General features: G+C 42.5%; 1 protein-coding gene and 1 long non-coding RNA gene across 6 annotated transcripts; one reads left to right on the forward strand and one right to left on the reverse strand.

Moving 5' to 3' along the window:
• Nucleotides 1-2686: 2686 nt before the first annotated feature.
• On the reverse strand, nt 2687-12170 carry Oxgr1 (oxoglutarate receptor 1). 5 transcript variants are annotated; one of them, XM_078016227.1, is made up of 2 exons: nt 12055-12170; nt 2687-6717 (listed from the first exon to the last, which is right to left on the reverse strand). In XM_078016227.1, the coding sequence occupies exon 2, from the start codon at nt 6641-6643 to the stop codon at nt 5630-5632; it is 1014 nt and encodes a 337-aa protein (XP_077872353.1). In that variant the 5' UTR covers nt 6644-6717; nt 12055-12170; the 3' UTR covers nt 2687-5629. The 5 variants fall into 5 exon arrangements, with proteins under 5 accessions (XP_077872353.1, XP_077872352.1, XP_005317087.1 ...); XM_078016226.1 differs by having other exon boundaries at nt 11995-12137; XM_005317030.3 differs by having other exon boundaries at nt 2687-6659; nt 11995-12136.
• LOC144365194 (uncharacterized) lies at nt 11422-20052 on the forward strand. Its single transcript, XR_013423479.1, has 3 exons — nt 11422-12181; nt 12620-12832; nt 16888-20052. It is a non-coding gene; the product is annotated as an uncharacterized LOC144365194 (long non-coding RNA).
• Nucleotides 20053-23558: the final 3506 nt, after the last annotated feature.

Here is a 23558-nt window from a genome sequence, read left to right on the forward strand (position 1 = left end):
ACCAGTGGCCACGTGGTACCAGGGCACATTAGAGTCCTGACCCGACTAGAGGGGGAGAACCTCATTACTACCCCGTCATCTCATCTAGCTACAGAAAACTGTAGAACGGCCAGAAAAGCCATGCCCTAGAGAAAGTCCCACCCTAGATCTGCTTTGAAAATTATGAAGAAAGAAGCAGCCATTTAAATATGTTTAAAGAGTTGAAGGAAATATAATCTACTAAGTGAACGAGGAAAGTTGAGAAGAGAAATAGAAAGTATAGATTCCCAAAGTAAAATAATGGAAATAAAAAACTCACTGCATAAGCTCGATGGTAAATGGGAGATAACAAGAGATCTTGAAATAGATCAGAAAGAAAGAGGGTCATAAGATGGAAAAGAAATGAGCAGAGCTGAGGCTTGGAGAGACACAATAAATAACAAAATGAAATTAAAAACTGCCAGACCTGCAATGTAGAAAATTCTACAGGACAAACCACTTGGTTTCTTCATGACAGAAGTGGCAATAAAGGAAGGACAAGCTCTGATAAATCAGGAGGAGGGCTGGAGTTATACCAATGAAATGCAAGGCGTGGGGCTTATGTGTATCCTGATTTTGGGCAAAAACTACATATAAAAAAAGACACTTTTGAGGCAGACAGAGAAAGGAAAAGCAGATTACTATTCAATAATATTAAAGAACAATCCTTACTTTGGTTTGGTTTGGTGTGTTTCAAAGGAGATCAATATTGAAGCAGTTATTGGTGAAACTATATATTGGCTAGAACTTGCCTTTACATGTTGAAGCCGCCAAACATGGAAAGAGATGGATAAAGCAAGAATGATAGGATAGCGACTAAATGGCGAAATTCAGACAGAGGTGTGTGAGGTAATTCACTTCTTTCTCTAGTTTTGTGCTTGAAAATTTCTGATATAATGTTAAAACCCAACCGGGAGGTGTTACTGTGCCTCACGGGTTGGGGACAGGATTCCCTGGCGTGCCTGTGCTCTGGGGCAGGGAGCCTGACCCGAGCCAGTCCTTAACCTGCCAGCACACCCACCCAAGTAGCTCCCTCCAGCAGAGTCAGTCTGAGCTCTGTTCCTTTGTCCTCATACTTTCTCTTTTTTGGCTGTTTGTATGAGGCAAGGTCACCCGGGGCCCACTCTAGCCTGGGAAGTGTCATCAATCCCTTTTTTTGGCCTCAGTTCAAAATGCAACCTCGAGCAAAATTAGCCCAGATCTCTTTACTTTGGAAAATAAAATTGACCCTTTGAATTCAATTTAGCTCAGATCTCGGTGATCAAGTTCAATCGGCAGAGCCCTGGAGGGCCGGCTGTCATCTGCACCTAACCCGCCACTGTGGGAAAGAGGTCAGGTAACACCGTGACAGAAGAGCTGAATCGAGGGAAGGTTTTTTGAGGATAATGGGAAATTATGCATGCTCCCAAGCTAAGGTCAATGATCCAGGGTAATAAAAATGTTAAAAACTTGAGAAAGTGGGATTAAGCATTAAAGCCAGGTCCCAAAGAGAGCAAAATAAGGATCATAGATACAGCTGAAGAATTCATTTCAGAAAGAGAGGTGATTTATTTTTCTGTACACTGGTGGGGAGAAAAAGAAACAGCAAAAGAAACTACAGAGACAAGGTAAGATGGACATGAAGGAGGCGGAGGTAGCATTTCTCTGGTGTGAGGGATTTTTGAAGTCAGAAGGAATAGCGGAGAGAAAGGAAAGGGCTTAGGCCCAGGGCTAGAATAACACCAGTGGTATAAAGGCTCATCAGGTGCTCTTTAGTGATGGCCCAGGAGTTGGACTGGGCATTAGAGAGAGGATGGGGGAAAGCCAGAGAGCTGCCCAGGTTCCTAGTGGACCTCTGAATGTGACTTTAGGCTGTGCAGTAAATGTGGATGGGCAAGTAGGGGTCCTCCAGTCAAATAGTTCATTTCTTGTGGAACAGAAAGACCAGGAGAGGACAGTTCAGAAGGTGGTGGTTAAAGGGCACCATCCTGCAGGGAAGTTCATGTTCAGAGCCATCAGCTTGCCTCTCCCACTCCCCACTGCCTGCCTGGCCAAGGTCCCTGGTGAACAAGCTGGCTTAGATCTAAATCAGAGGCAACACCCTAAACAACCCTGGAGGGCGTGGAGCCTTCCTATGCTACCCTCTCCTCTGCTTAAGTCATGTTTTACAGCCCTTTCTACAACAGATGTGTAAGCTTATCTCTGTTCTCTCACCATGGAGAAAATAAGTGTCATGTCAATGCAATAATGACAAGGCTGCATTTTCACACACAGAGAAAATATGGGCAGCCTATATTTTAAAGTAAGTTTATTTATTTTTTTCTTTTTTTTATTTTATCAATTTTTAAAATTTATATATGACAGCAGAATGCATTACAATTCTTATTACACATAGAGATCACAATTTTTCATATCTCTGGTAGTATACAAAGTATATTCACACCAATTCATGTCTTTATACATGTACTTTGGATAATAATGTCCATTATTATTTATACATTCCACCATCATTTCTAACCCCATTCCCCTCCCTTACGCTCCCACCCCTCTGCCCTATCTGGAGTTCCTCTGTTTCTCCCCTGATCCCCCTCCCTACCCCACTATGAGTCAGTCACCTTATATCAGAGAAAACATTTGGCATTTATTTTGGGGGGATTGGCTAACTTCACTTAGCATTATCTTCTCTAACTCCACCATTTACTTGCCAATGCCATGATTTTATCCTGTTTTATTGCTGAGTAATATTCCATTGTGTATAAATGCCACTTTTAAAAAAACCATTCATCTATTGAAGGGCATCTAGGTTGGTTCCACAGTTTAGCTATTGTGAATTGTGCTGCTAAAAACATTAATGTGGCTGTGTCCCTGTAGTATGCTGTTTTTAAGTCCTTTGGGTATAGACCGAAGAGAGTGATAGCTGGGTCAAATGGTGGTTCCATTCCCAGATTTCCAAGGAAACTCCATACTGCTTTCCACTAGTGTTATTCTAACCCTGAGCCTAGATTGCACCAATTTACAGTCCTACCAGCAGTGTATGAGTGTACCTTTTTCCCTACATTGTCACCAACACTTATTGTTGTTTGTCTTCATAATAGCTGCCATTCTGACTGGAGTGAGATGAAATTTTAGATTAGTTTTGATTTTTCATTTATCTAATTGCTAGTGATGATGAATCACTTTTTCATATATTTGTTGATTGATTGTATATCATCTTTGATCAAGTGGGATTCATTCCAGGGGTGCAAGTTGGTCCAACATACAGAAATCAATAAATGTAATTCATCACATCAATAGATTTAAAGATAAGAATCATATAGATACATAAAAAGCATTTGACAAAATACAGCACCCTTTCATGTTCAAACATTAGAAAAATTAGGAATCAAAGGAACATATCTCAACATCATAAAGGCTATCTATGCTAAGCCCAGGCCAGCATCATTCTAAATGGAGAAAAATTGAAGGCATTCCCTCTAAAAACTGGAAAGAAAGAGACAGGGATGCCTTCTTTCACCACTTCTATTTAACATAGTTCTTGAAAAACTAGTCAGAGCAATTGGACAGGTGAAAGAAATTAAAGGGATACACGTAGGAAAAGAAGAACTCAAATTGACACTATTTGCTGATAATATGATTCTGTACCCAGAAGACCCAAAAAGTTCCGCCAGAAAACTTTTAAAACTAGTAAATGAATACAGCAATGTAGCAGTACATGAAATCAACACCCATAGATCAAATACATTTCTGTATATCAATGACAAATCCTCAGAAAGGGTAATTACCCATTTACAATAGCCCCCCCCCCAAAAAATACTTGGGAATCAACTTAACAAAAGAGGTGAAAGATCTGTATAATAAAAATTATAGAACCCTAAAAAGAGAAATCAAAGAAGACCTTAGAAGACCTTGCTCTTGGATAGGCAGAATTAGTATTATCAAAATAACCATACTACCAAAAGCACTATACAAATTTAATGTAATTCCAATCAAAATACCAATGATATTCCTCATAGAAATAGAAAAAGCAATCATGAAATTCATCTGGAAAAATAAGAGACCCAGAATAGCTAAAGTAATCCTTAGCAGGAGGAGTGAAGCAGGTGGATTCACTATATCAGACCTTAAACTATACTAGAGAGCAATAGTAACAAAAACAGCATGATATTGGCACCCAAACAGACTGATAGACCAATGGTACAGAATAGAGGACACAGAGACTAACCCACAAAACTACAATTATCTTATATTAGACAAAGGTGCCAAAAACATCCATTGGAGAAAAGATAGCCTCTTAACAAACAGTGCTGGGAAAACAGGAAATCCATGTGCATTAAAATGAAATTAAAACCCTATCTCTCACCATGCAAAAAACTCACCTCAAAATGGATCATGGACCTAGGAGATCCTGTGTCTAATAGAAGAAAAAGCATGCTCTAATCTCCATCATGTGGGATTAGGCTCCAACTTCCTTAATAAGACTTTTTTGGTGCAAGAATTAAAATCAAGAATCAATAAATGTGATGGATTCAAACTAAAAAGTTTCTTCTCAGCAAAAGAAACAGTCTGTGAGGTGAACAGAGAGCCTACATTTTGGGAGCAAATCTTCACTCCTCACACATCAGATAGAGCACTATCTCTAGGGTATATAAAGAACTCAAAAAGCTAAGCACCAAAAAACCAAATAACCCAATTGATAAATGGGCCAAGGACCTGAACAGACACTTCTCAGAAGATGATATACAATTAATTAAAGTAAGTTTATTAATTGTATCAACACACCTACTAGGGATTTAAATATTTACACCAGATATTTTCTCAAATATTTCCGCTTACTGATAATCGAGCACACACAGACACAATTCAAAGAATAAATTCAGCAGTTTCAATGATATATTTTGTTTATAGTCACAAAAGAACAAAATATTTAAAGATAATTAATATTTCCTGGAGTGTTTCCCCATAGAAATCAAAAAATTATTAGGTTTGACTTAACACCCATGCTGTTAGAAAGTGTGACCTCCTTCCCCAGGTCATATTGATAATTACAAATGCTAATCAGTCCTATAAATTCAGTTAACAACTTTTAAGATGCTCTACAACAATAAAGATATAGCACCCTCCATATCTTGCAGGTACTATTTGCATTGACATCTTGTATAATGAATCTTGTTGGCTTGCTTCAATTTATACAACTGACCAAACCCAGTGAACAGACCCAGTTCAATGATCTCAAAGCAAAGTTTGAAGGACATGAAACTTGGAGCAAAGAGATTGTTTGTTTTGTTTTCCTAACTTGGCACTAATTTAAGATCCAGGAAACTCACATGAACTTCAGTTTCCACATATATCTAACAAGCTGATAGAATGAGAGATTCCCTGAGATGCCCCTCAGTCCAGTCATCTATAATTCTGCTTGATTGCTTGACTGGTGAGCATACATCTCTTATTTCTACCTACAGGAAGATCCCAAGCAGATTGTAGAGAACTCTAGTGCCCAGCCCTTGACTTTAGCCATAATTACCTGAATGCACAGTATCAGCTGGGAGTTCATTGAAGGGGATATTCTGGACTTCTCAGAAGTGTAAGTAAATTATCAATAGGATTTTATTTTTGGTTGAGTTTATGAAGTATCTCAAGGGTTATTTGAACAACTGACTTTCTTTGCTTGCTCAAGGTCCCCGCTTTCTTTGCACCTCACTATTGAGCAGATGGCCTGCTGGAAGTTGTTGCTGACCACCACGTAGAGTAACAGGTTACCAAATGTGTTCAGAGCAGCCAAGGGTCTAGAAACAATATAAGCTTCATGGATCTGATTCTCGATGGAGCAGCTGATGGAAAGCAGGCGAGATTCAATCCGAATGACCCTCAAGACATGGAATGGTAAAAAACATATATAAAATACGAGCAGGAGCAGTATGGTCAGCCTGCGAGCTTTCTGTTTAAGGCAGCTCTGAGTCTGAGGTCCGTGAGTTAGGGTGTTGATAATTGTCGTATAGCAAAGTGTCACGATCACCAAGGGGAGGCAGAAGGTGGTGGCAGTCAAAATGAGATTGTACCATTTGATAGTGGTGAGGTCATCTGAACTGGTGAGGTCAAGACAGGTGGATCGATTGGTCATGTTAGTTGATGTAATCAAGAAGGTCATGGGCATGACCGCCACCAGCGAAATGATCCACACCACCGCACAGGCTACCACCGTCCACCGAGTCTTGTGGATGGAAAAGCAGCTCATTGGGTGGATGATCACGATGTAGCGGAAGATGCTGAAACAGGTGAGCAAGAGGATGCTGCTGTACAGGTTGAAATGGAAGCCGAAGCGGATGAACTTGCACATGAACTCCCCAAAGATCCAGTTTTCCCCGCTGGCGTAGTAGTGGATGAGGAAAGGGAGGCTGGTTAGGTACAGCAGGTCGGTGCAGGCCAGGTTCAGCATGATGATGGTGCTGCTTCTCCAGGGCCGCATCTTGAAAATGTAAGTGGAGATGGCTACTGCGTTCCCCGGGAAGCCCACGAGAAAGATGATGCCATAGATAACAGGGAGGTAGTGCATCTTGAGGGAGATTTTTTCATCAGTGCAATTTCCAAAAGCAGCTGCATAATCGGGGAAATCAGAAGCGTTTGCTAAACCATCCAGTGGCTCATTCATGGTTGTCTCCTTTCATCTTGCAAGGAAACAAGAGGGTTCACTTTAGCAACATGAATGAAGTAAGGAGTAACTGGCTGGGAAAGGAAAACAGAAACCATTAATGAGAAGGGAATGAAAACAATGATCGACTTTTAAATGAAAATTGCTCTTAACACCCTAAATTTGCCACTTTTTTTTTTCCTCTTTAATCTCAAAAGAGACCCTGTGGAGAAGAGATTGAATTTCTCAGAAACTGACTGTGAGGCAAGTTACTAAAGGCATCTAATAATAATATAAAAGTTAAATTGCCATGAGAATTAAAGTGAAGGATTGGGAAAGAAACCGCACATGGGGGGGACGGACAGTTTGTCAAGGTGACTGTTTGGCAAGTCATCGCTATCATCATTGGAGACCCGGCAACAAGGCCTACCATGCATCAAACCCAATGCACATCTCTGACAATATATATTAAGTCTAAGTTCATGAAATGTTGCAAAATGTTTCTTATTTTCTTAAGTTCATGAAATGTTGCAAAATGTTTCTCTTTTTCAGAAGACACTAAGACCAAGAGAGGTTTTGCAACCTGTCCCTGATAACACACCGGGTGGCTTAGCAAGGGATCCAGCCCCCTGTTCTTCTGATTTCAAAGCTGTTCTCTAGCTTACCTCTCTGAACTCTCAATCTATATTTTATTGATTTTTTCACCAGTGTTATGGTTGGATGTGAGGTGCACCCCAAGAGCTTACATGTGAAACAATATAAAATGGTTTAAAGAAGAAATAATTGATTTATGAGAGTCTTAACCCAATCAGTGAATTAATTCCCCTGATGGGATTAACTGGGTGGTAGCTGAAGGCAGGTAGGGTGTGGTCATTGGGAGCATGCCTTTGGGGTATATATTTTGTTCCTGGGGAGTGGAATCTCTCTGTTTCCTGCTCATCTCCCTGCTGCTTCCCTCTGCCACACTCTTCTGCCATGGTGTTCTGCCCCCACCTGGAGTCCCCTTCTATGGACTGAGACTTCTGAACCATGAGCCCTCAAAACTTTTCCTCCTCTAAAATTGTTCTGGTCAGATCTTTTAGTCACAGGAGTGAAAAAGCTGACTAAGACACCCAGGATTATCCTCGATAACTGAGGGAACAGGAAGTGTGAAAACGTGAAAAGACTGAATACTGTGAGTTTCTTAAATCTGGATTTTTAATGCATTGCAACGTTATGTGTGTGAATGATTCAATTGCAAATTTCCGCTCTTCTAATCTGTTTTAACAGCAGCTCTAATCTATTCGTGTGTGTGTGTGTGTGTGTGTGTGTGTGTGTGTGTGTGTGTGTGTGTTAGGGTGGGATCAGCTGTGCAGTACAGCAGTTAGGAGCTTGGGCTGTGGGGGCAGGGAGAATGATCTTGATGCTGGTTTAGCCATTTAGTAGCTCTGTGTCCTTGAGCAGGCTGCTTACACTTTTTAGGGCTGCAGGAAGTGCAGTTTTAACTCCCTTCATCTGGATTCTCAGTTCCTTCTAACGTTTTGACAGTGAGTTTTTGCAATGACTAAAGCACAAAGACTGTTTAAAAGAGTTACTTAATTATAATGGATTCAAATAGCTGTTGGTAAAATACATCCCCTTATACACTGGTGAGGCCCCCACTGTGTATTAATTAGGCACTCTGCCAGGTCCCAGAGATAATGAATGAATAACCACAGAGATGTACTGGGGGAGATAGACACAGAAAATTATTTTAACAAAATATAACTTTATCTCATGGAGCTGTAAACATATTTTGTAAAATAGCAAGAAAAACACCTGGCACACTCCCAGGCACATAATAAGCTCAGTAAAAGTTAGGTAGCTGTTAATCGTTAAGCCATTTGATAGAAAAATGACCCGAGGATACTGAGACCACACACACACACACACACACACACACACACACACACACACACCCAACAGTTACCTGGAGAACAGGAAAGAGCACTAAAGGAAAGTCACTGAGAGGGAACACTTAAGCTGAGTTTAGCAAGAGGAAGGATTTTGTTTGAATCAAGGATGGAAAGGTATTCTATGCAAAGGGGACAGCAGCTTGTGCAAAGGCACCAAGAGATGACAGGGACAGGGAGGTCCGGGACCTTACTAGCCAGTATGGCTGCTCTGTTAAGGGGCACTGGGAGATGAAGATGGGAAAGAAAAAAATAACTAATGAGAAAAATAATAGTGCCTCCTTTGCAGAAAGCACTCCTCTAATTTAAATTCATCTAATCCTCCCAACAGATGAGGTAGGACTGTGACTGTCCCCATCTTACAGAGGCGTGAAGAGGCAGTGTGCCCAGGGTCCCAGTGCTGGCTGCGGCTGAGTCATCTGCCTGCAGGACAGGCTGCCTCTCACAATGGGGAGGCAACAGTGCCCCACGGTAATGAAGATGAGTTGGACGTTGTCCCAGGAGAGCTCAATAAATCACAGGCTGCAACTGTGACCCAGGGCTAAATGCCAATTATACCTACTTCTTTGGGTTGAGAGGAGATTAAATGATTTAAATAATTTAAACACAGAGTTGAGAAGGGTGCCTGGCTCCTGGCTTGTGCTCTCTCAGTATTTCCTGTTATTATTGCCATTATCTGATCTTGAATCTACACTATCAAGCATTTCCTCAGAGTAGTATTGAGACGTAGTTCAGACTGGCCCAAAATAATGAATCTGAAATTGGTAGGCAAGAGGCAAGCTGATAGCTCTGAACATGAACTTCCCGGTATGATGGTGCCCTTTAACCACCACCTTCTGAACTGTCCTCTCCTGGTCCTTCTGTTCCACATGAAATGAGCTATTTGACTGGAGGACCCCTACTCGCCCATCCACATTTACTGCACAGCCTGAAGTCACATTCAGAGGTCCACTAGGAACCTGGGCAGCTCTCTGGCTTTCCCCTCTCCTCTCTCTAGTGCCCAGTCCAACTCCTGGGCCATCACTGAAGAGCATCTGATGATGAAATGATGAAACCATTTCCTGTCCTGTTGACTGGCCTTCAGTAGACTCCTCCCCTCCCGTAGGGTGCAGGATGGAATGCATATCTGGTCATTACTCTTATTCTGTATGAACTGGGGAAAGAATAGGTCAGGGATATGGGGCTTGCTCAGGGGAGAGGATCTCTGGGACCATGCAGTGCTGAGTGGGTGGGCTTCTTGTTGAGTTAACTTACTCTAATTGGAAGCACTATGCACAGAACTAGCACCTTCACAGCCCTGGAGGTGACATCAGAACCCCCACCCCCAACCCCCCGACCCTGCGCAGCAAGGTGCTCTGAGGCCAGGAACCCACATGGGCAGCCTCTCCCTTGGCCAAATCCCTTACATGGGATCCTGCACTGAGCACAGGCAGTAACCTAACCCTGAAAGGAAAGGGTCACAGTCAGGAATCCCTGGAGCCCCCTCCTCACAAAGTCAGTTCTGAGGATGTCCAGAGGCCACTCACTCACTTGTGCTTCTGAAGCAAAGATGTAAAGATTGTTTTGGTAACAACCAAAGGAGTCTTCCAGAATACCTCATTCCAATTGGAATTTGGCTTAAAGAGTCGTGAGAGGGAGAGAAGAGGCGAGAACTCCAGTCCAAGCTGCTGTCAACTCCATGAAAGCAGAAACACAAGACACCCCATACTACCCAGGGGACGATACTCAGAAGGGGCCCAATAAATATTACTGAATGCATTAAAGAACAATCGACAGCATCAGCAAATGGTATTCTGTGCTGAAGGGCCAAGGAAGCCGTACGGATAATTCAATAACAAAACGAAAACCAGAGCTTGTTTCCGTAATGTCTTAGAGTAAGGATCAAAATTACTACTCTTGTCATTGCCAAATAAAACCCCGGCCTTGATCTGAGGACATTTTTAACAATAATCACATCAGGCAAAGGCAGGTTGTAGGTAGAAACAACCACCTTATTGTTTTAAAAAGCAACAGTTCCACTTGGAATTTAATGGAGACTGACTAACCAATTGGAAGGCAAAAGGGATTGACTGAGAAACTTAAGCTGTCTTGCATAACCCCACCAAAGGGGTGTGGTCTGAGTTTACAAAATATGTGTGATATCAAGAACAAAACATAAAAACCAGCCTGTGCAGTGGGAAGGTAGGGTGAAGCAGTTTCTCTTCTCCCTCATTCCAGGGTCCCATCACGCAGTGCCCAGAATGCCCAGTCCACAAACAAAACAGTTAAACTTTGAGACATTAAATAATAATGTGCCACAGCCCCAGGGGAATTCCCTGTCTTTTGCCACCATGGAGGTTCTGGGACTTGAGGAGACTACAGGCCACCCCGGACTAATGGGCTCTTTATATACTAAAAATATGGGTGTTCTGAGCTTCAATATTACCCCATATGTGAGTGTTAACCAAACTGTATGCCGTATGAATAAAAGCAAGCACCAAAGGTTTGGGACTTTTTGAAGAAAAATATGTAATTTAAATCTCGTGTCTTTTCCATTGAAGTTAAGGAGGGTTATGATCCTTTGAAGCTAGCTATAGACTGTCAGTGTTTGGGATCCCTGTCTTAATGCCTGCTCACCCCTGAACGTCACAGATTGAGGACCCCAGGTGCTGGGTAAAGAAGGCAGAATCAGAAGGGGTATCTACCTGGGGATCGGCCTGTACCCCTCCACCTCCACAGGGTCCGCGTGTCCATTCAGTGGAGTTACTGACAGGAGATGGTTCCAGGGTGTCTGTCAGCTTTGCAGCAAACCATTATCCAACCACCACCCCCTCTGCGAGCTCCGCCTCCTTCTCCCCTCTCACCCTGGGCAGTTCCCACGCTGCTGGCCCTTCACAGCAGCTCTCTCCCCTTATCCCAAGCTGCCAATGGACCAGGAGGAACACACTGAGTGCACAGCCTTCCCTTCTCCAGGCAGAGACTTTCATTCATGTGGAAGACTCATCTCGTCTCCAGTCTATACATTTGCATGCTAAGTTGATTCCATGCAGGTGGAAACAGCAATTCTTAACCCAGAAAATCTGTGAGTGGGTGAATATGATCCTCCTCTCCCCGCCCCTTCTAGGTGTCCTAGGCTCTTACCTCCATACCAAAGGGCCGCGATCAACTCAAAAGATGAAGACTGCTCCTTCCCCAAAGTAGCCAACCCCAAAGACCCCGCACTTCGTGTTGAAACAAAATTCCAACTGTGCTAGGCACTGCGGACTCTCTCTCTCTCTCTCTCTCTCTCTCTCTCTCTCTCTCCCTCCCTCCCTCCCTCCCTCCCTCCAGGATCCAGGGTGCTCCTGCTGCCTCCAAAAGAAGACACCGTGGGGAGGAGGCGCTGCTCTGCCCAGCCCGGTGTCCTGCATCGGGACCCCCGGGCACCCGGCCCGCTCGGGACTATGCAGGGTCCCCAAGCACCTGCTCTCTCCGCTCGCCGCCCGGCTCCCAGATAGCTCTTCCCGGTAGCGCTGGGCTCACCTGGCGCCCTGGGCTCCGCCGACGCCCCGCGTGGCGGTCGCACTCTGGCTGCCACAGGGAGGGCAGAGGCGTCCCAGCAGACCCGCGCCGCCTCGGCCCCTCCCACCACGCCTGGCCCTGCCAACAGGTGCGCGCCCTGACCCCACCCAGCAGAGTGGCGGGCAGCATCCTCCCCCGCTGGCTTTCCAGGGCGCTGGGGACAGCATCTTCCACTCCTAGGATCTCAGGACAGCCTCCGTCCCAGATGGCGTGAAACTGGCCCAAAGGAAGTGTTTGCAGAGGTGCAGACAGCCTGGCAGGAGGGTGCTCGCCCCAGAAGGGTTGCGGTTCTGGGCCTCTTATTTAGCACCTAGTGGAAGTAACTTACTAAGGGTTGTCCTTTCAGGGCGTCCATCTACAGTCCTGCCCTCCACCGCTCAAGGTGGTTTCAGATACTTTCTGTCAGTGTGGGACAAATTATTTTTTGGACAAATTATTCTCAGTTTTACTGTTTTTAATCAAATAGTTCAAAGTGAACATCACTTTTGACCCTATTTTGTCCCATTCTTTCGTCTGCATTCTCCAGATCTAGGAAGCAATGCTGTCCCCACATGACTTGGGGACAGCACCCTCCCTTCTCTGAAACTCAGCTGCAGCATCCAACACAACAGGACCCAAGCCGGAGACTTCGAAGGTCTTCCACCTTCAGAGGCTAGGCAGGTGTGCAGAGAACACCAGCTCTCTGCTGCGTCCTGGAGGAGTGTTGAATGTACCTTCTGGGTTTCCTTGTTGATGGAAGGTAAATAGCCTCAAAGAGTCCCGTCAACGTGGAAATGGTCTTAAAGATCAGCTTACTTAGAAACAAGTATCAGGTCCTAGAATTTTAGATGTGGAAGGGATATTTTAAAATATCTATTCTTGGAAATGCAAAACGGTGCAAGTGCCAGGGGAAAACAGTGAACAGCTCCTCTAAAGATTAAAATAAAGAGTCCACCCTCTGATAATGCCACCAGCAAGAGCAAGGATGCTAAGCCAGGCATCCCATCACCCAGGTGAGATGACCGGCACAACCCTGTATTGGATATTATCGTTATTATTATTATCACCCTTATGATTAATTTTGCGTCGGCCCCTCTGGGAAATATTTTGCATATTTGGACAAATTATTCTCAGTTTTACTGTTTTTAATCAAACAGTTCAAAGTGAACATCACTTTTGACCCTATTTTGTCCCATTCTATACATTCATCCATCTGACATTGCTAAATAATTATACTATGTCAAGTATTGAAGGGATAGTGAAGAATAACACAAAATCTTTTCCTTTCAAGAACTAATATCCTAGAGAAAAATTAACAAGTTAAAAATGTGATTAAGGTTTGACACTGGCAAATAAGGATGCGACAAGAGCCAGAACTTATGTAGAGGAAAGAGCGGTCAGAAAAGCTTCTCTGGAGTAAACCTCATTTAGACATTTTTCTATAGTGAGTAGAATTTTCAGGAAAAGAGGAAATAGCCTAAAAATTAGGTTATTTAAAAACAAGTATTGGGTCCTGGAATTTTAGATGTGGAAGGGACATTTTTAAATGACAATTCCTGGAAATGCAAAATGGTACAAATACTGTAGAAATAGTACAGTGGTTCCTCTAAATATTAAAAATGGAATTATGATCTAGCCCTTCCACTTTTTAAGTAAAGAATTAATAACAGGGATTCAGAGGGATATTTGCATACCCAAGTTCATGGCAACATTATTCACAATAGAAGGAGGAAGCAACAAGCATCTATCAATGGATGAATGGATAAACCAAATGTGATGCATACAGACAATGAAATACTAGTCAGCCTTAACAAAGGAAAGCAATTCCGACACGTGGTGGACTATGGATGAACCTTGAGGACATGATGTTAAACAAAATAATACAGTCCCAAAAGACATACTGCATGATTCTGCTTGTACAAGGTTCCTAGAGTTGTCAGATACATAGAGATAGGAGTAGAGTGGAGGTTGTCAGCTACTGGAAAAGAGGGGCCGTGGGGAGTAATTGGTTAACAGTATGGAGTTTCAGGTCTACAAGATGAAACGTTCTGTGGATTGGAAGTGGTGGTGATGTTTACACAGCAGTGTGGATGTACTTAATGTCATTGCACGATTAAGATATTAAATTTTATGTTTGTTGTTTTTTTACCCCAGTTTTTAAGAAGCTGTTCTTATGAATGCAGTCTTCTGGTCCTAGCTTTATAAAGGATTTAAGAATTAAGAGAAGCCCAAGTGACAAGCCTAAGGTCAGGCCTGTGTAAAGCCAAGGCTCCAAGCCCTCTGCTGTCCCTACCTTCCGCATTCTGGAAGTAGCTGGGCCACTCGAGGGAAACCATTTATTAGACTAGAATTTGCCATAATCCAGTACACTCAATTGCTCCACCAACGTGATTACTAAGAACTAATGGCCTTTTAAATATTTTATATTTTGCTTGTAAACATTGCTTACTATGATGCAAAATTCCCACCAATGCTGTAAGGCATTGCAGATTAAAAAAAATACTCCCCAACATAATTTTTTTCTCCTTTTCTGACATATTAAATATATATGGAGTGTAACTCCCAATATAGATATTAAAGTCTCTACGGAAAGAAAATATGTCTTTAAATCAACTTGCTTTAGAAAATGATGTAACTCTTTTAGACTACACACTAAACTTCAAATTGGGGACCTTGAGGTTATCCTTCAATAACTTGAAGTGAAGAACTTATGTAACTGTAAAATTGGTCTCTTGGCCAGATGCAGAAATGCATTTTCTTCTTCAAAATGAGCACCCAATGGAGCGGGATCCTGGCACTGAAATTCACAACTACTCAAGCAGCACAGGTGTCACCTGTCATGTGCTGCAATTGCGCCTTTGAAGCAAGGGATGGGGCTTATCTTCATGATGATCAATAGACTCAAAACCTCTCTAATTAGGAAGCACTGACACCTTAGAGTCTCCTGCAAAAAAAAAAAAAAAATACTGCATAGAAGGCAACATCAGTGAGCATTCTCCCCAAAGCCATTAAGTTGGTTGGCAGGGGGAAGAGGGGAGAAATAAGATGTTAGCTCTCATTCAGAGTTTTATTGAGAAGAGAACAAATAGTCTGAGTATGGGCCATTCTGTTCCCCTCTCCCTTGGTCATCATTACCCAAACTTTGGATAATCATGAAGCCATTTCTAGAGTTCCAGCTACAGCTGACTTTGCCATTCCTGGCCCTTTATAGCCCTGTCCTACTTTTTTTTTTTTTTTTTTTTGGTAACTTTGGTTATAATATGATACGTTTGTATCAGAATATAATATTGAATCTCATGATATCATTTTCATGAGATGCCTTGATGTTTTGGAACAAAGGTTAACTTATTCTCTAATGCCCTTAAGATGGATTTCTCAGTGAAGGTGGACTGATGAAATCAGGCCAGGTTTTGATCTGCACTCTACTAGGCCACACCTTGAACAGCGTAGTGTTTTCCAGATCCCTACAAGACTTCCTTGATGACCAGGAAGACTTACGGCACTGTGGAAAGAGAGAGTACTGAAGTGTCAGGTCCAGATTTTAATTTTGAAAGCAACTCAATTAGAGGGAAAAGGAAATTCCCTTTCAGGCATCTTTGAGACCACTGAGGAAAAGCCAGGCCAATTCCAGATTCAAGGGATTTTTGTTTACAAATCTAGGAGAAACTTCAAGAATTGTTTATTTTTTAAAAAATGAGTATTTAATGTTGGGCCAGCGTGAGTCACTTTCTGTGCTTTTATGTGACCATCATCTGGTGCTTTTAAAAATGTTTTCAAAAAGATGTGTCATCGTGGACACTTTGAAAAGGGTTCTTCTGGACAATTTAGAAGCTACCGAGGAAGACGTTGGTTAGATTGGCTATTTAGGTCCACCTGGAGTGTGATTTCAGAGGCAGCATTGGGGTCTTCCAGAAACACATAAAGAGCCAGGCAGGTGACTGATCTGGACAGGAGGACAACAGTTAAAGACAGGAGGGCCTGTCTGCTCGGGAGCCACCAGAGGGTGACGAGTGATGACCAATGGAGGCAGGAAAGACTGAAGGAAATGCAGTATAGAAAAGTAGTCTAAAGGAGCCAGAGAAGAGGGATTCCTCAAGAAATCGACATCTTCATCTTTGCTGGTGCAAGTCCCTGCTTGGATTATCCTGATTTGAATCTGATAATTTCTTTAAGATCTGATTAAATACTCTATTTGCCCAGAAATACTTGTTTCTCCTCTGAATTCATACTTTACTTGTTGTCTGTACCATACAATATTGCATTTATTCATTTTAAGTTCTTAAATGATTTTAAAAAGTTACAGTACTCCTATAGACTTGAGTCTTGATGTTGAACAGAATGGCCCGCACCTCCAGAGAAAGCTGTTCATATTCTCCTCTCTGGGTATCACACAGCTCCTTAAATAGGTACATCACATGGAAGGCAATGATGATTACCTACAGCATTGGGCAGTTACTAGAACTAAGAGTCTTATTCCTCGTTTATGATAATTAATACTGAATTCTTTAGATTTTTTAGTTACTAGTGAAGACTAAGGTCACTGGTCTCTCTCCAGTAAGTTGAACATCTGGAAGGAAATATGCCAAAAGTGTGGGCAAGAAATTAGCAAAATGAAAACTAAACTGGAAAGGTTGAATCGGGTAAGAAATTATTGGTGACCTTGGAACCGTCAGTCACATGGTTGAGCTAGTTTATGCAATAGGGTGTAGGGTAAAAATGGGAAGCTACAATTTGATAGAAAAAAAGAAATAAGGATGTAGCTTGATGATGGACATGTTTAAAGGAAGGCTTTTAAAGTCTTTTTTTTTTTTTCAGAATAGAAGAAATTTAAGCATCGTGGTGACCATATAGGACAAGAGAAAACTTTTGGGTGATGTAACTGTCCTACATCTTGATTACAAGTAGTACTGGTAACTCAAGGACATTTGTTAATACTCACTGAACTGGATATTTTATATTTGTGCATTTACTGTATGTAATTATATCTTGATTCAAAATTAATTAACTCCTAAAAAAATATCTGGTTTAATTGGTGTATGGGAAGTGGATTGTGTATTGGGGTTTCTATAAGCCTGCCAGGTGACTGTACTATTAAGGAATGTTTGAGAACCACTGGGCTAAATCATCTGCTGGGAGTGAGGGAGGTCACAGAGAAGAAGGAAACCTGGGAAAACTGATCAAGGTTTGAAATTAGCAGATGAGGTTAAATAGGTACGACTCTTGTTTCTCAGGATGTAGCCATGGATTGCCTGTGTCACACCTTCTATGTTGCTTGAGTGTGCATGCTAAGGGGCCACATCAGAGCTACTGATACACATGTCAAGAAGGAAGCCCAGGGGTTTGCACATTTGTGAGCTTCCTCCAGTTGATTCCCATATTCTGCAGTTAGAGGGTGTCCTGAATAGAGGGACCACATGAGGGTGAGACAGAGTGCCAATGGAGGGAAGGGGGTTCAAAGGAGGGTAATTCATAGCAGGCGAGGGCAGCTCTACCTTGGAGTAGAGACAGTATTTGGAAAATCAATCACATGAAGACCTGCATAGACAGGTGTCTGCATCAAAGCAGGGGAGCACACGCAGCTACCCTGTGAAGACAAGCCTGGGGAATCCCAGGGCAGGAGAGGAGTAACGAGGCGAGGAACCAGCCTGGGGTCTGAGTGTCCAGCAGTGGACCAGTGATCCTTGGGGATGAGTCTTAGGGCAGCAGCCAGTGCTTCTTAATGATGAAAAATCCTGAAATGAACAACAAAAATAGATGGGCAGGTCTGACCCTTTTCATGAGACGTATATAACATTAGCAAAATGTCACATTTCCAAGAGAAATGTAGCATACGTTTGAGCGGGATCTGGGGTAGGCTTTAGGAAAATGGAGACATTGTTAAGAAGCAATTTCAGAAGGGGAGTCAGCTTATGCCAAAACAGGAGGCTGAGAATTGAAAGAAACGCTTAGGTAATAGCATGAAGTCCAGTTTGCTCCTCCCCCCCAAAATCGTCTGAGAAAACAGTGGAGATGGATGATTCTAAACCACGGAACGGGGGCCTGTTGTAAAGGGTTAGTGCTCTCTCTCCAATCCTGGCCGCAAGAACCTGGCTGCCATGAATCCTTCAGTCTATAAGGAAATGATTTCTGCCAACAACCTGAAGCAGTTTTGAAGCAGATCTCTCCTCACTGAGCCTCTGATAGGAACCCAGTCCTACCTAGCAGCCTGGTTGCAGCCTGGTGAGACCCTGAGCAGAGGAGCAGCTGAGCTGTGCTGGGACTCCTAACCTTGGACTCACAGAAACAGGAAGATCATAAATGGGTGTTGTTTTAAGCTACCAAGTTGCTGATGATTTGTTATACAAAGTAGATAACTATGACGGACTTTGTCTTAGTATCTAATTACACGGGCCCTGGGGACCCATTGGAAGGATCTGAGCAGGCCAGTGCAATCAAAGCTGTCAAAAGTGTTTAGCACTTTATTGTCCACTAGGTTTTCTGTTGGGCAGGTTTTTGGTTCAGATATTTTATCAGCAAGTTTCCACTAAGAAACAAGAAGATCTTAGGAGAAATGTCAGAAAGAAAATATTTGTTGTTGTTTTATCTTAAGGATTGATCTTTCTTATTTCTTCTATTATTTATACGTGGGGGTGACGTGAATTACATATTGTATTTGGGTCATTTGTTCGGGTTTTCATCTTCCAGTGTTTACTTTTGTGGTTGAGGTTTTGTTTCTTTGTTCTCTTTTTTTGGACATTCGAAACTATGATAAGAACTTCGGACAAGAACTGTATGGGTTCCCAAAGCTCTCTGCTTACTTAGTGGAAGACAAAGAGAGTCAGGATTCAGTGCAAAGTCTATTACCAGCATGAGGAAGCTTTACTGATACCAGTTTGCCACACTAACATTATCTTTCTCTTTAAGACCCTCCTTTTCACACACATGCATACAGATCCCTACCATGTAAAACTAGCCCCATGTTCTTCCCCTTTCCAAGGTGTCCATAATGCAGCCTGGGACTTTTGTGAGCCCCAAGTGGCATCATTAATGACCAGCACAAGGTGATCTAGGGAGAAGGGAATAGAAAAAAAAAATTGTTCTAGCAATGCCCTCAACTTCTGAACCCTACCTTGTGGTATCCTCATGTGAACAAAATATTAATCTCAGGCTTTCGGAAGCTCAGAGATTCAGATTCTTCGGTTCTGAGATAATGATTGTTTGCATTTTCTGTAATAGCCAATTCTGACTATATGAACGTCACCTAACATTAAAAAATACACTGTGAGATCCCTTTCCTTCCTCCATTAGGACTTCTCCTGTTTCCTGAGCTTTTCTAGAGAACATTGTGTCATCATGAGCTGCTGAAAGGTGTCTCTTTTCCCTGCTAATATCTTATGTCACTTTTCCCTTTCAGCCACCACAACTGGGCAATATCATATTTTCTTTGTCATGCGTCCGCATTTGAATCGAAATGCCTTAGAAGCACACATAATAGGCTCTGTGATTTCTTTGTTGTAGCATTTCCAATTTCTTCCTTCTGACCTTTTGTCTGGTTTTCATGATTAATTTTTTTCTAAGGCTCTGTTGACACAACAGGGCCACTGTACTAACCTATTAACCTTTGAAAAATCGAAGTTGAAATCTGATTTGAGTAAGAAACCCAAAATAGTTTTCAACTAGCCTGGGGTTTATGAACAATAAACCAGACAAGTTCATCTCTTTGATGGACGGGGTCTGGATGTGGACCAACCGATGTGAAAAAAGAGGAGATTGAAATGGAACTTGATAGAACCGAAATGTAAAGATAGCATCGGGTTTAATCTTAAGGCAGCTCGCCTGAGCCCTCGCTTTTAGAAACAATAAAAACACTGGTAATTTAATTATGTTAGCTATTTATTCCTTTCCCGGCTTCTCGTAGACAATCCTCAGGAGTCTGCCCTTTTCTGCTTTGTATGCTGATATATGATCGTTAGTGAAAATCGTTAAGCTGTTTATTGGTTCCTCCCTTCCTCATTATACCAGATTGATATTTCATTAAACTGGAATTTTAAAAAATCCTTTTAAGTTGTAAATCCTACTTTAATCCAAATTGTGAGTATAACTGTATCCAGACCTTGGATAAATTCTCACAGCTGTCTGGTGATGGTGGAAGGCGTGATGTACGCTCCGTTTGGCTAATCCGCGCTTGCAGAACAGAGTGGCCCCCTCGTAGGACTTCGACTTCCGAGGTGCTTTATTCCTGGCCTGTGCACACCTCCCTGATCCTTCCATCCGTGTCAAATCACACTGATCACCAGCCCAGTGGTTTTAGAAGCTTTTTGAGTCTTTATATCCTTGCTCTCGGTTTTATTTTATTTTTAACTAGGGGCAAATAGGTCACCGCCATCTCAAAGTGTTATATACCCATATTTGGTTGCTTTATTATCTATTTATTTGAAAAAAAAAGGTATACCAGTACTCTGTTCCCTCACAACTCCTTTAAAGCCTGGTTTTCTTTGGTCTCTGCGGTTGTCACAGTGAGTCCCAGGGGGTAGCTACCCGTGAGTGTGAGAGTGTGTAAGGATGGAAGGGAGTGTTGCAGGTCTGTTCTCTGAATAGCTGACCTTCCAGACCAATTATGATAAAAGAACAGCTCCAGGGGGCCTGGGGTTTCATCAGGTTCTGTACCCAGTGCCATCAGTCACTATCTCTGCGAAAAAGCAGAGGTCTGGCCACATTCTCTCCTGACATTAACACCTGGACTGGACACTGTCTCTACACCATGAATCCATGCACTCGCTTACTGCTGGAGCAGGGCTAGCTACGTTATTTACAGGACCCTGTGCAAAATGAAAATCCAGGTCTCGTAGTTTTAAAAGCAGAGAAATTTTCCTTTAAAGGCATTAAAATACAAAACTTTTCTCTTTCTTCTACAATCTCTCAATCCGTCGTCACAGAGTTTTTAACTTATTATTTGACATAATTCTAAAGAGAAATTAAAATTCCGAAGTATCAACATTAAAATTGGCCATCTATCTTTATGAGGTGCCATGCCACATTTAAATACAGATATGGAAGCATTTAAACTTATATGAAGCATTCTCAAAATTACACAAGCCATATTTTGAAATTCACCCAGGTGTGTTTTGGTTTTACCAAAACAATGGAAATGATGCACAAAACTAACTCAGCCGTTCTTTTGCTTTCTCATATCTACATCCTCTCTCACCACTATCCCTAGTTTACTGATGAGTGAAGAAAAAATGAAATCAAAAGGAACTATGGGTCACCCTATTTTCCCCTCTTTTCTATGTCATCAGTATAGTGCAAGTGTTCAGCTGTGACACACAAGATAGGATACGACAGGGTCCTTGCCTTCATTGTTCAAAGCAAGTTCTAGTTCAACCAGGAAACAAAGCCTTTTTGGCCCAACCACAGATGGAACACACTCAGCGGTTCTCAGAGTACCACTGAACTCTAATGCCATGTTTGTCCACTAGAATTCTTTGTCAATGGGCACTGTGAATGCTGTTCGTAAACAGGGGTGTAGGAACTGGGCAGTGGGAGTACATTTTGCACCTTTCCTGTCTGCTCACACACCTGCTTCATTATCCCAGGATATTTTGCTTACATGTAGAAGTTCAAAGATTGTGTCATTAAGGGTTTCAAGAAAGCAATGGCACAGCATTAGACCAAAGAACCCTTTCAAGTGTGGGACACTTGGCTATTGTGTGCCCATGCAGTCAACCCTGGCCTTCAGTTAGGAAACCAGTTGTTTGACGGACTCAGGTGTAACCCTAGGAAAATTACCACAGTTAAAACCTTTTTCAGAAATGTCAGAAGAACACTTTTCAGTCATCATTTCTAATGATTGTGGACTATAAAATATATCGAAACCTGATTATCTTTGATTGAGGTTGATGGGATGGCTTCTATCACCTCTGGTTTCATGCTGCAGTGTGATTTTTCCAAGCTGAATGAGCTGGATTATCTCTAGCTTCTGGTACTGTCGTATGTCTCAGTGATCATGTCCACAAAAGCTTATTAATGCCTTCCCTCCCAGGTTGCAGAGCTGAGATGGTTTCTCCATCCTGAGTCACTCCAGCTCATGATGTCCTTTGGATATGATGCTTGCACACAAGTGATTGATGAGATGCCTTCCTCCCAGGTGGGCTCTTTCTGTAGGGATCACGCTCCGTCCATTGAGGGTTATGTCTTAAGAGACAAAAGAATAACAGTGCAGACCTTTGAAAATTTGCCCCAAAGGAACCACTGCATTGTGTACACATATGCAGGGGTGGGGGTGGCTGGGAGAAGGGTGGATGGAGAGGAGAAGGCAATGACATGGTTTTCTTCCTCAAGGACTTTGTGATAGCCAGCAATCTGTTTGTACTTCATGTTTTTAAAGCTTTCTCTATGCACAAGCTTTGTAAAAATTAAACTACTGGAGACAAGGAGGATATTACAAATACTCTGCAAATACAAATAATTTGCAAATACCCTGTCCTCAGACCTAACAGAGCAGTTGCCAAGGACTTGTTACTGCTTTAACCTGCTTCAGAGAATGTTCCCGTTACATATCAATAGAAATCATCAGAGAAATATGCCCATGTTTCTCAAGTCAGTGGCATTCCAGCCACGTTGTTCTCCTTGTGTACCCTGGAAAGCTTAGGAAACAAATTCTTGCCCCTCAACTGTTTTCCTTGAAGCAAGGAATGAGAGAAGGTTGCACTCGGGAGTTCAGTGTGCTGGGTTCTGAGGTGGGAGTCCTATGACCACCCTTCCCCTCCTTGCCCCTGTGCACTGACCCCAGCCATGCACATGTGCAGGGATAAACAAAAGCCAGTTTAGACCTGCCTCTACTGTTGCCCTGAGTCTCTTTGAGGTCAAAGAGACTGCACACAAGTGATTGGTACTCTGCACATTTAGCAAGGTACCCAGGACATCATACTTGAAGCTGGTCGGCAGGGCTGAGTTCTGTAGAAGGACACCATTTCCATCTCCTCACTCTCTCTCTAGTCCTTCTGGGGAATGCCCCAGCCCCCTCCCGTTCTCTATGACTACTGTTCCCATCAGTCAATTAAAATGTGCCACAGATATTAAGGGGGAGCCTACTAAAGAATAGCCCAGTGACATGAGCAGGCAGCCATTGAGTTGGAAATGACAATCACCATAGTGCAGAGTTGGGCTCTGGGTATTTCTAATGGGATGAACTTAGGTTATTTAATTCTGGAGGCTTGAACGTTCTCAAGAAAAATGCTTCCCTGATGTTTCATAGAAAGACTGGACAACTTTAAATCTGCACATGTAATACATGCCATCAGGGAAACTGTCAAGGGCGATTGCAACATCAGAGGTAACAATCACGTGCCTACTGCCGTGCCAGGCAGTGTGAACTAAAAATAGCCAAGATTTCATGCTTATCTGAAATAAGTTCACAATCTAGTTGGGAAGAAAGACTCTACATATGACAAGATGTTATTGTATATCTACATATTATGTATTGATGACAAATAACACTTTACCTT

The sequence above is a fragment of the Ictidomys tridecemlineatus genome, chromosome 6 (assembly GCF_052094955.1).
Source record: "Ictidomys tridecemlineatus isolate mIctTri1 chromosome 6, mIctTri1.hap1, whole genome shotgun sequence".
In the NCBI taxonomy this organism is placed as follows: Eukaryota; Metazoa; Chordata; class Mammalia; order Rodentia; family Sciuridae; genus Ictidomys; species Ictidomys tridecemlineatus.

Coding starts and splice junctions, on each gene's coding strand:
- Oxgr1 (XM_078016227.1), bottom strand. CDS start 6,643: ATGAATGAGCCACTGGATGGTTTAGCAAACGCTTCTGATTTCCCCGAT.